The sequence below is a fragment of the Haemaphysalis longicornis genome, unplaced genomic scaffold (genome assembly GCF_048455015.1).
Source record: "Haemaphysalis longicornis isolate Haplotype H1 unplaced genomic scaffold, Haemaphysalis longicornis Haplotype H1 scaffold_5, whole genome shotgun sequence".
Taxonomy (NCBI): domain Eukaryota; kingdom Metazoa; phylum Arthropoda; class Arachnida; order Ixodida; family Ixodidae; genus Haemaphysalis; species Haemaphysalis longicornis.
The window spans coordinates 124,758,493-124,774,592 of NW_027526385.1; the positions used below are offsets into that span (position 1 = coordinate 124,758,493).

General features: G+C 43.1%; 1 protein-coding gene across 1 annotated transcript in view; it reads right to left on the reverse strand.

Moving 5' to 3' along the window:
- Positions 1 to 16,100, reverse strand: part of LOC144139880 (protein 5NUC-like) — an 84,981-nt gene that overhangs the window by 43,487 nt on the left and 25,394 nt on the right. The window contains exon 3 of the mRNA XM_077672118.1: positions 5,579 to 5,804. Coding sequence (XP_077528244.1) covers positions 5,579 to 5,804 — 226 coding nt within the window. The remainder of the gene's footprint in view (positions 1 to 5,578; positions 5,805 to 16,100) is intronic.

The window sequence follows — 16,100 nt, forward strand, 5'->3', positions numbered from 1 at the left end:
GCCCACCAGGTGGTGCCTCGACAGTTCGAAAATGGCTGACACGGCATAATTCTGGTATATGATAAATATAGAACCGCGGTACAGTGGGAAGAGGGTGACTGCGGATATTGACCCTTCCCGACACTTAAAAAAACTTTGCCCGATCTCCACCTCCATCTTGCGCCGGTGGGTGTTCAACAGATTTGCTTTCGTGGCTACACGGTTTTTTTTCCGACATTGCGATCCGCCGGCTGTCGACAAAGCCATGTTTTAAACGTGATCATGTAAAATGCCGCAAGAATGAATAATCCCTCTGAAGCACCAGATGAGAGTTTTCGAATATTGCAAGGGCCTTGGGTACTTGCTGAAGTAGGACGGTTATTATACAACACAGCTGTCTCCGAACAGCGGTCCAGGAACCAACGATGATGATGATCAGTCCAGAAGAAGACGAAGTGTTCCTCCAAGTGTTTGATGATGGGGATAATTTGGAAGTGAAGTAAATGAATTTTCACGCTTCGGAGTTTCGCCCTTACAATACTGCCGTCTTTCAAAGTGGAACTCGCCATTACTAAGTAGCATGTGTTTGCTTTAGCTGCACGCGAATCCCGACAGGGAAAACAATAACTGTACAGCCCCGATGAGCTTACGACACAACTTCGAATTTTTAATTATGAAGTGAGTGCACCTAATGATTGTACAATGCGGTCACTGCCCTGTTTAATTTTACCCATCAAACCTTTCCTTTTGACACCCCAATTCCTTTTGTGCTATGGCTCTAGCATCTGCGATGAATATGCGCAGTGTATCTACTCCCAACCAGTACTGATCAGCGGGATGCCCTTTTTATCTGCCCAGCGTTATTTTATTCATATAAACCTTTATTTGATACGCCACACACCATGGCGGCATTTGTTTGAATTTTAAAATAATTTATGGCTTACCATGACTATCCTATGAGGGTAACGAGGAAGGATCTTTTATTTTTCCCAAGTGATTTCCCTCGTCAAGTCCTCCAATTTAAAACCCAATATCCCACCGTGGCATCACTAATTTTTAACCCAATCAATTACTTTCCAGGACTTTGTCATGATTATGACCAGAAGGAATTTTTTTTTGTCTCACGTGATTTCCGTCATTGAGACCATCAATTTGACACCCCCCACGCCCTAGTGCACACCACTTTGAATGTTAACCATATTTATGACTCAGCTTGACTGCGTCACTATTATAACCAGGAAGCAATTTTTTGTCCCAGGTGAATCCCCTTACGGAGATGTTCAGTTCGATACTCCACATACATTAGGCATCCCAGTGAATTTTAAAAGATTGTATAACTCACCGTGACTGTGTAATGATTACGGCCAGGATGTATTTGTAGTTTGCCCAACGTTATTTCTCTAATCGAAACCTTTAATTTGAAACCCCAGTCGCCTACGGGTCATCATTATGAATTCCAACCCTTATTATGACTCACCATAACTAACACACGCTTATGACTACGAAGGATTTTTTGTTTGTCCCACGTGATTTCCCTCCTCGAGACCTTCAATTTGATACCCCACATCCACTAGCGGCACATCACTTTATTTTAACCCTATCTGTGGCTATCCTTGACTCCATCGGTACACGGTTCGCCATTTTCGGTATTTTTCTTTATTTCTTACTTTTTAGTTCTTTAATATGTCGTTAGATCAGTAATCTAAATTTACACTTTTATAATGATTACGGGTTGAACTTCCGTGAATTCTGCATATTTGTGTAAATGCAGGGCGTTACACGGTCCTGGCTTGGGGGGGGGGGGGATACTCGGCAAAGATTGCTACGCATTAAAAAAGCAAATGCATATATCCATCAACGCCTTGCGCTTCAGAGATTCGCGTAGAGAGTTCGCTTTGACACAAGGTGTTTTTTTTTCAGGATGCAGAGCAAGAATGCGGGGGACCGTAAACTAAACAGATTCGATATAAATTAACTGAGCTGCGAACACACGTCCTTCCGCCCAATGTTCCTTGTTTCTCCCACGGCCACAGCACACCGTCTAGTCTGGACCCCCTCTGTAAAGAGTTTGCTATCTAATATATACGTACAATTGCTCGCAAGCAGCGCTTATCATCATGGCCAGCAGGTATAGCTCTATTAACTCTGCAACGACAATTGTTTCCGACGTCACAGGAGTTACAGTATCATGTATCAAATGCAGGAGTTTGAGCTCACGAATTTGCACCTGTAATACTTTTACCACGCATAAATTTTGAAAATCTGAATGCTAATGAATTATGAGTCCATCTGAGCCCGAGTAAATTCTTATCACAAGGAAATTGTGAGTGCGGTCGAGTTCTGAATTCATTTTGAGTTTTCAGTCCATTTTGAGATCTGAGTCCATTTTAAGTTCTCAGTCCATTTTTAGTGCTGAGTACATTTTAAGTTTGAGTACATTCTGAGTTCTGAGTCTATTTTCAGTTTGAGTACATTGGGAGTTCTGAGAAAATTGTTAGTTTTAGTACATTTGAGTTTTGAATACATTTTGAGTTTGAGTACCTTTTGAGTTTTGAGTCCGAGCGAGTTCTGAGTTTCGCGCACTGTGAGTTTGAGTTCGAGTGAGCGCAGATATGCTGCTCAGCAATGAGTCTGAGTTTGAGCGAGTGGGGATGTGAAAATATATTTGTGAGTGAGTTTCAGTGAGCCGCCCCAATTTTTCCGAGGTACGGGATTGGATGATACGTGCGCTGGATGAGAGTTCGAGTTTCTTTCGACACTCCTTGCTTGCCGTTGGGTACTCCAGGCCACACAGATTGCATTTCGTAACGCATTGAAGATTGTCGCTCCTATCACGTTCGACACTGGGGACAGATGCACACGTCAGGGTTTGGGCATACGTCACAGCGGTGACCCACATCACCGCCGCAGATGGCACGGCACAGTATATATTAAAGACGATAGTCTTTCTTGGGCTACTCGAACCCAGAAATTTTGGTCTGTCTGTATGTCTGCATGTCTGTCTGTCTGTCCGTCTGTCTGTCTGTGACTCGATTCAGCCACCCGGCCAAAGTAAAACAATGCTTGCGCAATAGTCTTATATAGTCACAGCTAAATGTGCCCGTCTAATTCCGGTGTAATGTTCATACTTGTCAATATTGTTGAAGAACAACAAGACATTACGCATATATAAGACAACAAATTAATAGAGAAGTGATATTTCCAGCGTTCCTTTATAAAAAATCGCACATGTTTGATTTTGGCGAGATTAAATACTTCATCAATTGAAGAAAAAAATATCACTCCGCCGTCACCTGCTTTCGCCCGCGCCATATAGCTTCAGGCGGCATTTGAAAAAATGAAGTGGCAACAGTTACGAAAGGTTCCACTAGATGGATTCCACGTTCTGCTTGGAACGCACGTGGACTAGGGAAACGCGGTTCTATAAACGTGGAAGTAGGGCGCCTCGATTCACACGCGTCTTCGCCGTATGGCAGCGTTGGCATCGAGACACCCGGTTTGGAGCAGTGGAACGCGGGAAATTTAAAACGATTTAAGCAAACCTTTGCCGTTTTTACCTTAGGAGGAGCACGACGCAAGACGAACAACATGATAGGTGAGCGGGAAAGCAAAGGGAGGCATTTACTTGGCAAAACCCGATAAAGACTATCGTCGTTTGACGTCATTTGCAACAAAATGAGCAGATACGTGGCCAATTTTTTGGCGGTGTGGCCTATACCTGGTTTTTAAACCGTAAAGTTTGACAAGGGATGTGTGACCCTTCGAAGTTGAGTACTGCTGTCGTAGACGAGCCAAGCCCTCGGGCATGAGTGATTCTGTAATGTGGGGAGGCGATGACGTCAGGGAGCTGCAGGATAGTTGTGCCTGGGCCAAGGCCAGTGATTACACCACAAACAGTGCCAGGTAAAGGCTTCAAGTACGGAGCGAGCGCATAGAAAGACGGGCAGTGACCTGCCGGACGCGAAAGTTCTGGGAACCTCCGCTACGAGCCAGAGTTTCCTCCTTAATCACTACCCGTTGACGACGAGGCAACTTTCAGCCGTGAACGGCCCCAGAACACCCGAGCCGAATCCGACGCGTCGTGTATCGGCCGCAGCACCGGCATCAACAAGGGCACATCCCACCGTACAGAGTCAGCTCACCGACAGGTACACACACGTGAGTGCGAACTAGTTTGAGGGAAGACCTTTGTTTATGTTGGACATCTACTTTTCTGAGTAGATTGGTTTATTGTTCATTTGTGCAATTTTTTTATAAATCTGTGTTGTGAATAGCCTCTGTCCTTGTCCCATGTCACCCGCCTCGCTTCGTTTTCGCCAGTTAAACTAAACCTACGTCATCTGAACAAACAATCTGCTTCACACAATCATACTCGTAAAAAGAATGATCTCAATTGAACTTAATAAAACAACGCGAAAACAGGATTCACCAACTGGGTATTTTTTGTTTGCCTGTAATTTCTGGTGTCCCATGTTGTGGGCGCCTACTGAGGACGCTTATTCAAAGCCATGCCATAAATAGCAGTAGCAAGGGAAATTAAAAACGTTAAATTAACACAGCTGATCACGGTGGGTGCACACTTCCAGAACTTCAGCAGATGCACACGCCAGTTCTTCACGGCTCGCAATGTCTTCGTTTCGGTTCGAAAAATTTTATGACACTTGGAACCCTTTGGAAACTATTTACAAGAAAAATTCAAAAATAAATTCCTTGTGTGTCGCCAAGGGTCCAATGACAAAAAAATATATTGTTCAAAGCAAAGATGCTTAAGGCATAAAAATGAATCGGCGTCGCAGTATGCCAACAATACTTTTACCCTGTTCTAGTTTCGTGGCTGGTTTTAAAAAAGCAAGACGTTGTAACCTGCACTAATTAAAAAACTTAAGTGCGTCACAGTTGCACGACGGCCAAGAAGGCAGTCCATCACCTCACGGTTATTTGTATGAATCGTTTTCAAAAACGAGGAGTAGTTGCTACCCGTAGGTTATCCTGCTCGTAAAGATAAAACGCCGGAGCCGACTGCTTATATGAAAAAAAACCGATAAACCTAACTTCAAATGACGTGCTATTGATTTACTTGTTTTGTACAGCTCAACATTGAAAAACCTAAGCGGCATTAGGCACGCGGAACGCCTCGAGTACATGCTAATAGTTCTCCTCTGTTTGTGTGCTGCAATCAATTACGAATTCTTGAATGAAACATTCTACACACCAGGATGAGAACTCACAAGTCCCAAGTACACTTTTTTAGCAGCGCGAACCAAGTATTTATTCGTATATCCTCCGTAAATGTTCTCCAATGAAACAAAGGAGTTTACGGTTGCCGTTGAACTACCCATCCAGCACATGTTCTCTTAACGAAGAGTTTGGTGTGTCCTTTTTTTACAGTGTTTGTCTTGCCTTCCTGCCATCCGTGTTTGCGTGTTAGAAAGGTGCACGTGGTGGCCACAAAAAAGAACATGAGTTTGTCATCGCATCAAAATGCATTCAAGAATAAATACGCAGACCTTCTTATATGTTGTAACAACGCTGCGAATCTTTCTGGAAGGAACTGGTTTACAATTTTCTGGTTTACAATTCAGGTGAGAAAATTGCTTACCTGGTCTAGCGATAGTGGTCGTTTCTACGGTGACCACACCAAGCACTGCCACTTTTGTTCCTGCAATTTCGTAGACTTTGGACTTTGGTAGCATGATGCCCTCAAAGAGTGGTTCGTCTTCAGTGTCTAAATTTGTTCCAATCACGGTTACGTTACTTTCATTCATTTTGAGCAGGAAGGGTGCTAATCCGGCGGGCCCGTCGTCGAATTCATGATTTCCGAGGCACTGCAATAGACAACAACCCAGCGCATGCGGTCCACTTTAACGCAGAGTGCTCGTGCGGGGGCACGACACAATATCCGCATGATCACACCAATAAATTACATCACCAAAAAACGCTCCCGTTCATTTACTTATTAGGGGTATTCATTGCACAAATTTGCACATTTGCACAACTTTCTTGCAAAGAGTGGTGCAAATATTATGCCGTTTTCTTATAACCGCCTTTAATCAACGTAGAGGCGTAAGTGTCATTTTAAATACACACACCGCCACAGCCCTATGGAAATAGACACGATGTGTAAGCGCACCGAAATCCTGTTAAGAACAAGTATCTTCAACTTGTAACACCGCACTTGACGATTACGGTTTGGCAGCTTCTCACGATCATATCACGGCAGGATTGTATGGCCGTGTTACTAAATCATCCAACAGGCAAAGAACCGGGCTTTTTGTGTTATGGCAATTGGTGCGCAGGGTAAAACTGTTCGTAAGATTATCCTTATTGCCTAAAGGTCGTCTATAAGGTTTGCAAGGTAACGCAGCCGTACAACGCACTTTTACCGGGCAGGTAGGACTTTAAGGGGTAGGTATATTTCTTGTCACAGTTCGTAGAAGCACCAGTGGAAATCTTTTCCAGCAAAAAATAAATTTCGCTATTAGCTTGGCTGCTTCTAAAGATGCATATTTAATAATTTGAACTTTCCGAGCATGAAATTCGAACAATGCACACATGTACCACGACGACAGACGTGTAAGACACTGTAATTGACTCCCAGTTTGTGAACTCAGAAATGCTACGTAGATTTTAGTGAAATATTTTCAGCGAAGAGTGTCTGCGTAACCACAGTCTAGCGTTAACTGTTCACAAGCTGCTGTAAGTTCTTGCTTCCATCAATTATGGGGACAATTACTACGAATGTTTGCTTCTTCTACACTCGCTGTTAATACATCTGAAATGGTTGGTCATTTACCCCGGTTCGGTTTTGGCTGCTTTTGATATTAGCGAGCTGAAAAAGGTCCTGTCTTGGTGAGATTCCCACTTCACCTTTTCTGTGCGCACCCTGCACCCTGCACCGGTTCGCTTCGAACTGGGAAAAAAGCTCTACTGTTCGGTCGCAGTAGTCCGAAGGTGTGGATCGCGGTATTTGGTGCGAGCGACCTGGGTTTGAGCGTCAGCATGGCAAAGGTTTTTGAAAGACTCGTGAAGATCCGTGGCTTGTACATATCTGAGAACACAATATCGTCTCTAGTGGCGCGAACGCGTCTTCTGATTACCATCGTAATCTTGCTTTTCAGCTTGCCTAGTTCTCACTTTGTCTTTTGTTCCCTCGCATTCCTGTTGCTGCTTCTAGGTATCCTCCTCCTCCTTCAACAAATTTTTTGCTGTTTCTGCCTGCTCCGTCTCCTTCTCTAAGGCGTAATCACTTAACAAAGGGTGATTGCTTTCTTTTCTTTTGTGTACTTCTGCAACCATTTAAGCCCTGAATATTCCCTACTATCGTTATAGTGGTAAGTTTACACAACTTGGTAAGTTGTGTAAAATGGTGGAAAGAAGGTTGTCCGGCCATACGTCTGACAGATATTGCAACGTTAAGCATGCTTGTCCTTTTGTACCGTGCAACACAGGAATTGTGTACTCATTGACATTATCATGTGACAACGTATATATCGGCCAGTCAGGCAGGTGCATCAATGTTCGACTGGTGGAACACCGGAGGGCGCTCAAGAAAAAACCCTCACGCACATATCACTCGACATTGCGCGACCTACAAAGATAAGGCCCAGGCGCAATGCTGTCCACTTTTTGAAAACACCAGCGTGTTTTCGCGACCCGATCACCAATTGACACGGGAGGTAATTGAAGCTTTTTATATAAGAAAGCACGATGATAAATGTGTCAGCCATGCGTCGGTGGCACTTCATGAAAAGGAATTTCTGTTATTGTTAAATGCATTAACTTAGGTATTCTTCGGGTTGGTTGTTGACTGTGGACAGTGTAGTCTTGTGTTTTTGGAATCGTAATTCTGTGACCTATCAGACTGCACTTTCGGGGTTGACCTGGGAACGTGTTCTTTTTTTCTGAGTACATATTTGTGTTTACGCCTAATAAAGTCAGTTGCGAGTTAGCGCCATCGTGTGTGTCTTCTCTTCTGTGTCCCGTTTTATGCGCTACATACGATGAATCAAAACCAACTAGCCCAGCTGTCAATTTTACTGAAACAGCAATGAATCCGTGTAGGTGTACAAAGCATTCCAGCTTCCTGACAGAATTAATCACGGTGCTAAATGTCACAGAGGCATCGCGGAGCCAGCGCTAAGCAGCACACACCTGCAGTGGAAGTTAGCTAGATGCGACCTTGTGGCTGCACCTCCGGGAAGCTCCGCCTTTGAATAGCTGTTCCGTTGCTTTGGTCACAGGTCCGCACGAAAAGAGTGCAGGAAACAGTGACGGCTATTTTGGAGGTCCCAGGGAGTCGTCCGAGTTGCCAACGATCCCATAACGTGTGCGTCCGCGCGTGTTAGCAAAGACGCGCTTGCTCATTTATTGATCAAGTTCTTACGTAAGCGCATACGGCCAACAAAAAAGGTTCAGTTCTTTATGCGGGCGCAAGAATGTATCCAGCGCCCCCACAACACCTTATTATCAATAAACCATGGGTCTCTTTCAAATGCAAACAAAACACTCGCGATGTGCTTTAGCGATGTATGTTTCACCCGCAAACGGAGACTATTAATCGGCCCGTGGTTCACGACTCATGTTGGTACGGTACGGCTCGCTGCCCAACATTTTGCTCTATTGGCAGCAACCTTATTGTGTAGTTTGGCACTTTGCTCCGCCTCTCACCATTGCTCCCGTGGAGCATGCGGGCGATATTTGCATCCACGGATCACACCCGCCGGATTGCTCGTATGCGCACTACTGATTCTTAAGGTAAGTATAGAATTCTTTGCGACCACCACTAATAAAATGTGCAGTTGTATTGCCTCTTTCCGGTCTTCATTTTAAACCCTTTCTCCGCTTTCTTTATAGGCAAAATTTGGGTCTAAATTCACCGGTTCTTGTGGAGTAGAGCACGCACTTTCTGGTAAAATCAGTGAAACTTCGCTCGACCGCGCATTCACAGCTCGGACCAGGCTGATATATTGCACGTGCTTCATCTAAAGCCTTTCGACCGTACAACTGTATAATTGACCTGTAAAACGTGAAACCGATCATGTCGTAAAATTGAAAAGATAGCCAAGAAAAAAGTCGGCAAGATTGCGGCCCACCCTTCCTCTCTACATCAGCTTCACGACTCTCGGTAACACTTACTAACATATGCCGCTTATTGCCGAAACGCGAATACCTTCGTTCATTGTTAAAGTTAATGACATCAATGTTGGGGTCTTAACTGAAACTTAACCCCGCTATGACCTGCGCGGCAATCAAATTTTTCCAGATTGCAGCAACTACCACGTCTATCGCTGAAATCGTGTGGGATGACAGGGAGGCGGTGTGCTGATCGGCATTAAGAAATCACTTTCTTCATTTTCCATCCCTACAAACTCGTCCATTGAGACAGTCTGGACAGCATCCATGATTTCTACTAAATAATACTGATTGGTGCTTTTTAACGCCCAGCGGCGGCCGATCGGAAATTTTCGGACAAGCTTAGTCACAGTCTTGGAATGGCATTGCACAGTTTTCCTTCGAAATATGTATACCTTCTCGGTGATTTAACTTTCTTTAGATAGGCTGGCTCTCGGTGTATAGATCATGTCACTACTGTATAGATCATGTCATGTCATGTCTCGGTGTATAGATCTCGGTATAGATCATGTCACTACTCAAATGATTTTCTTAACCATACTTTGGACATCAATTTCTTCCAGGTTGTTTACGAGCCCACTGGAGAACCAAATACACTTGGTTTGATCTTTACCTCCACACGAGAAACAGTTGAAACATAATCTTGCCTAAATGTCTTCAGTGATAACAAATTACCCCTACTATCACTTCACACCCCTCTAGCTCACCCAGGTTCTGTTACAAAAAAAATTCATGATTTCAGCCAGGCCAATTGCGTGGAAATGAAATCACGTCTAGAACATTTTTTTCGTGAGAAACTTCAGCAAAATTTTTCTGACTGCCCAATCGAAAAAAAATTGGGTACTGTACAAGAACTATATGGCTAGTTTGATCGATCTCTACGTTCCTTTGGTAATGATCACAAACGACGAGATCAATCCCTTCTTTTCTCCATCCCTCCATAGTCTTCTAAACAGAAAAGAGCGCTTATATATGGAAATAAATTGCGGAAAAAATCACACGGCGTTTATACAATACAAAGAATTCCTTAAAAAATAAGGCCAGTGCAGTAAGCCATGCTAAAAATTCCCCCGCATTTCCCCGAGGGGGAGAATGTGAAAGTGCGAATGCACGGTTGTCGGCCCGCTTGCGGCGCTTGCGCTCGGCCCCCGCAGCCCACCGCCTCGCCGCCTTCTCTTCCATCTCTTCCATCGGGTTTGTAGTATCCCGTGTACACCACGCAGTTATCAAGCCGCTATAACGCCGCTGAGTCGCCAACGCACGCCGCTGACGACGTAGTTTGAATGCGTTAAAGATATAAGGCGCGTCACTAACGCTGATATCACGTCGCGTCCGTGGCTTGGTCGGTAGAGCGTCGCGCTGCGGCCGCAAAGTCCGCGGATCGAAACCTGGCGCCGGATGCTGTTTCTTTATAGAGGAGCACTGCGGACGCCGACGCCTCCGACGCCGGCGGTGGATGGTTTGGGGTCGCTTATAAAGTGCATTCGCACTTAAAAAAGTGTTACTCCAGTGACCTCCTCTGTCTCCTACAGCACCATCATAGAGAGGTTTGGCGGTCTGTTACGTCTGACCATGACTCACCCCGCATTACAACACAGAATGCTAACCAAGCGCCAGTGTCGTACGGTGAGTGTGCACCTACGTTTAATAATTTCGTTTTTTTTTTGTTTACCCTCGAAGACCATTCCCACGTACCCTTTGTACCTTAACTTGGCTGTCGCTTTTTTGAACCAATTATTACTACAGTTGATGGCATTTCACCATCTGTAAAGTTAGGATCTGGACATCTGCTGGTATAGATAAAACCAAGTCAAAAATACTGCTACACACTTCATTATTTTCCTGTGAGATATTATGCTACCTATTTAACCAATCGTTAGAGTCAGGGAAGCAACCGGCAGATTGGAAGATTTTTAAAGTGGTCCCTGTGTTGAAAAACGGAAACACTCACCCAATAACTATCGTCTAATAGCCCTCACATGTATTTGTTGCAAGATGCTTGGACATATCATTGCTTCTAATGTTCTCAGTCATCTAAAATACAGTAAATTTTTCTTCCGTAACCAGAAAGAATTCAGGAAACACTACTTTTGACGCAATTACTGGCCTTTACAACCGAATTACACTTTAGCATAGCCACCTGTCTCCAAAGTGGCTGCATTTAACTCGATTTTTCGAAAACCTTTAATGGCGTAGCCCAATATCGACTAATATCAAAATTATCAGTCCTTAAATAAGATTCACTATCATTAACTCGGATCCGTAACTTCCTTTCTCTCTGTCAACAATTCACATTGGTTAATGATTTTTCTTCCTCTCGTTGCCATGTAACTTCCCGTGTTTCTCAGAGTAGTGTTCCTGGGACTTCTTTTTTTTGTTTTTAATAATGAACTGCCACATATTATATCATCCAGAATGCGCTTATTTGCAGATGATTGTATCGCATCCCGCAGCATCACTGACTCTGCAGATCGCGTAGCTACCCAAAATGACCTGCACACTCTTTTCCATTGGTGTTCATGTCGGACCTATGTCCCTAAACCTTTCCAAATGAAACCTCGTATAATTCAGTTTCAAGCTAAGCAACCTACATATCTCCCAAGCTCCATCGCATAAATATCTGGGCGTGCATTTTACACAAACCTTTCCTGGTCCTAACACATTACCACAATTTATGCCAAAGCCTCCAGAACCCTGGGGTACTTACGTCGTAGTTTCAAACGCTGCCCGAAAAAAAAAATCCGTAAGCTTGCCTATCCAACATTCGTCCGTCCTGAACATGAGTTCACCTGTATGGTCACCTTACGATAAGGACCTAACTTCCATCATCGAAGCAATACAAAACCGTGCAGAAAGTTTTATGTATCAGAAATACAGCCCTCATCTTAGCGTAACTCAAATAACTCGAACCCTTATAAATACGTCGTTGACTTGCATTCGTTAGTTTACTTCCCAGTTATGTAATCGGCTCCTATCTATCACCACTTCGTCTCTAAGCTCCCGTACCCATGTCCAATAGGTTAAACAATCCGCGGTGTTTCAAACACATTTACGGCCACACCCAAGTATTTAATTTATCGGTACTGCGCACAGAGTTAACGTTATGGAATGATCTTCCCGACACAATTTTTTAAATGACTGATCATAGATAATTCTGCAACCAAGTGTACCAGAATTATTTATCATAAAAATAAAGATTTGTGTGTGTGCACATGTTTTGCCGCCTTTTTGACGTTAATAATGCCGTGCGCACTACGTAGCCCGCAGTGCACATGCTTTTGACACCATTTGCTTGTGTACCTGTCACTGCCGTGCGCACTACTTAGAGCGTAGTGCATATGCTTTTGACACCATTTGCTTGTGTACCTGTCACATTTCCACACCTTTGTACTAGACACCACTATTGCAACTACAGTACGCTTATTCCATTTTACCTCATCGGTTAGTTATACTGTATTACCACATAGTATTGTTTTATAGTATGTTGCTTTAGTTCCATCTATGTTTTTGCTTTCCGCACCCCCCTTACTCAGTGTTGCTACCGGAACCTGTAGGCAACGTGAATAAATAAATATGGTTATTTTCACGTTTTACGCCATACCTTACCAGTTCCTAATAAGGCCGACTCGCGATATTTCTGTTAGTGAAGTTTCTTTTCCTCTCTCTACCTTGCTCTCACAATCCCTCCCCCAACCGCAATCATGTCCTTCAGTTCATACAATTTCTAGTCCTCTTGTATTCCTCACCGCCACACTGTTTGCTAACCTTTCTATATACAAGCCCCAACCAATTCCGGCACGCTTTTCTTTCCTCTTTTTTTTCCCTTTCGCGCCCTCCATCCCACTGTCTCGGTTTACTTCCACACGTCCACCAAACTCTTCCTTCATTCTTTCCATCCTGTGGAGTCATTACAATCCCCAATTCTCCAATCCCTTGTTTCCTCTGCTTTCTCCCTCATTTCGTCCCCTACCAATGCCATTCTTTCTCACCCACTTCACGATTCCCTCCCGAGTTGTTTTTTTTTTTCATGTACGGCCGCCTACACGCTTTTCCTATTATATTTCCCCTCCTTCCTCAATAACCTCCCTTCTATCCCCTATTACCTTCTTTGTACTTCTATTACCTCCATTCCATATGATCTTTGGCGGCTCTTTAGATCCCTTTCTGTTCTTCTCATCCTCGTATTGACGCTTATTTGAACCAGTTACATGCCCACCCATTTTTAGTATGGCAGTAAACCGGTAGTGATCAGGCCAATCAGAAACATGACTGTCAATTTCGATGGCTGATATTGATGCAGACAAAACAAAGTTTTACAGTTGAGGGCTTGCAATAAAGGCTATCGTGTTGAAATGAAATGGAGACATTCTACAATCATCGTTGCGGCACATATGCTTCAAATTGTCGTAAATGGGTGTGTGACCACACGTGAATTGCAGAAATACATGCCCACGCCCACATATGTACAAACATCAATATACACATGAGATCTGAAGTAGATTTTCGCGACACTCTTATTTGTGAGAACGTAGTTAGAACCCATTATATTACTCAAATAGTGGTTGCTGTTTGGTTGTGAGCTTTATTATGAAGGGAAAAAAAGTTTTATTCCAGCGAAAAAGTTTTGGCGCAAGGTTAACTTCTCTGGTCTAGTTTGTTATAATTTAACGCAGTAACAAGCGGCTGTCTTTCTTTAAGTGTAGTATAAGTGGTACTGTTTAGGTTATCCGCAACGGTATTTCGTGGGTGGCAGGTTGAGGAAAATGCTTTATAGTTTGGTAAAATCTAATAAAATTATTGTCGAGCATTCCTATTTTCTGTAGACCTAAACTTTGTTGGCGCAAAACAGGTAGCTTGCGAAGCAATGGGGTTCTCAGGTGAATGGTAGCTAGAGTTTGTTTTTTTATTGTGTACAATTTTCTACTTTCCTAACGTTCAGCTCAGGCTGTGTGAGTTCTTCACCCCGAGAGACACCATATGATAAGTGGGAGTGGAGCAACGTAAGAAAAACTGTATTCGCAATTCTTCAAAATAAATATGACTCTTAATTTCATCCAATGCATTGTCACCTTAAGTTTAATTATCAAATATACCACCTGTAAACAGCGACTACATTCGACATTCCAGCACTAATAAAGGCTAGAAATAATGTTCCTACCCTCCCAACACCGCAATTATGACAGCGCAATTTGCAACCCATATGCAGGTAGTCAGGGTAGCTGTGCTATATAAAAAAGAGATAAGAACACTTTAGGCAATTATGGGCCAATATGTGTGCTTCCGTACTTTTTGAATTGCGCAGAGCAATTAAATCACGATGAAAAAACAGCGCAAAGACGACGAACTAGAAAAAGTAGGGAGGCAAGGCACGCGTTTCCTGTCTGCCTTCTTTTTTTAATTCGTCTTTGCGCTGTTTTTTCCATCATGAGCATACACCAACTAGGCCAATTGACAGTCCTTCTGCATTCGGTTTCATATCTTTCGTAATAAAAATTCCATTATATCTGAGTTTCATTACTGCTTCGCACAAAAAATCTCGATGAAGTAAGCGTTGCTTATCCGAAAAGAATACATATTAAAAATTTTAAAACTCAGATTCGAATCCGTGTATCTTCGTTGACTTTAGCAAAAACTTTAATAGCCTCAGTCACAGGGTTCTTTTCGCAAAATAATTACGCGGACAGTGCCTCGGCCTAATTAAATCATACCTCGGGGCGCGATCCCATTATGTGGTGATTAATCAATGTCATTCCCAACCTCTCAACCTTACAAATGGCATCCTTTAGGGTAGCAATATAGGGCCACCCCTTTTTAATATACGCATAAATGACGCTCCCAAAATCAGTCACCGTGCAAAATAGATATTATACGCGAATGACGCAAGCCTATTTTTCTCTTCCTATGACATACAACACTTGACTGACACAGCAAACCCTGTGCTTTCATTATTTACCAGATGGTCATTATCAAACCCGTTACAAATCTCTCGGTAAAAAAACTAAAGCAGTGCTTGTCCTGCCTAAAAGAAAGTGTTTATATAACCCTTCCTCTCTATACCTCGGCGGCAGTGTTATCAAATACGTAGACTCTTTCAAATGACTGGGTGTCAAGTTCAGTAGTACTATCCTTGGATGCCCCTGTTAGCCACATTTCTTCAACGCTTCCTAAGATTGTCGGAAATACTTCACCTAACCGGCGCATTCAACCGGTTTCTTTATTTTGTTTCTATTTAGCTATTGTTTTTTCGTCTAGGGCAACACCGCACTGACCAATGTTAAAATTTTACTAACTTCACAGAACAAGCTGCTGCTCTCAATTGTCAATGAATCGTATCATCATCATATTTCGCATGTGTATTTGCAATACAGTATTGAACCGGTCAACCGACTGTTTGACTACAGCTGTGCTTGTTTGCATAAAGAGTTAACCGCAAGGAATGACCTATTTTTTTCTTCAGTTGTCCCGCTCAGCTGTCGCCAGTCGTCATATTTTAGAAAACCTTACAATTTTGTGTTACCGAAGTGCCAAGCTGATTATGGCTTTCTTGTGTTAAATTATATTGTACCGAAGTTTCTGAATATTAAACTACATGATCAACTAAATACTCTGTCTATATATGCCATCCGCAAGATTTTCGTTCAGTATAATCTACACAACCATGATGCACGGTACGGTCCTATTCACCTATGCACCGCAAGTGCGCACGTGTTAGTACGTATCTTTTCAGAGCTTTTACCTTGTAAGCACTGCTGACTTGTAAGGGTGGAGAGGAGCTGTCAAGCAGTGCACAGTCGCTATTTTTTGTCTCTTCACCCTCAGTTTGTAAGTTCAAACAGACATAAATGGTTACGATGATGTTCTATTGTCGCTTTAATTTTCATTCATTTATAGCAACCCAAAATATGCCACCATTGCCTGGAGCACACTTAAATTTCCACTCTGTTCAATACATCAGAAACCAAGCATTATGCATAATTTTAAACAGTTCT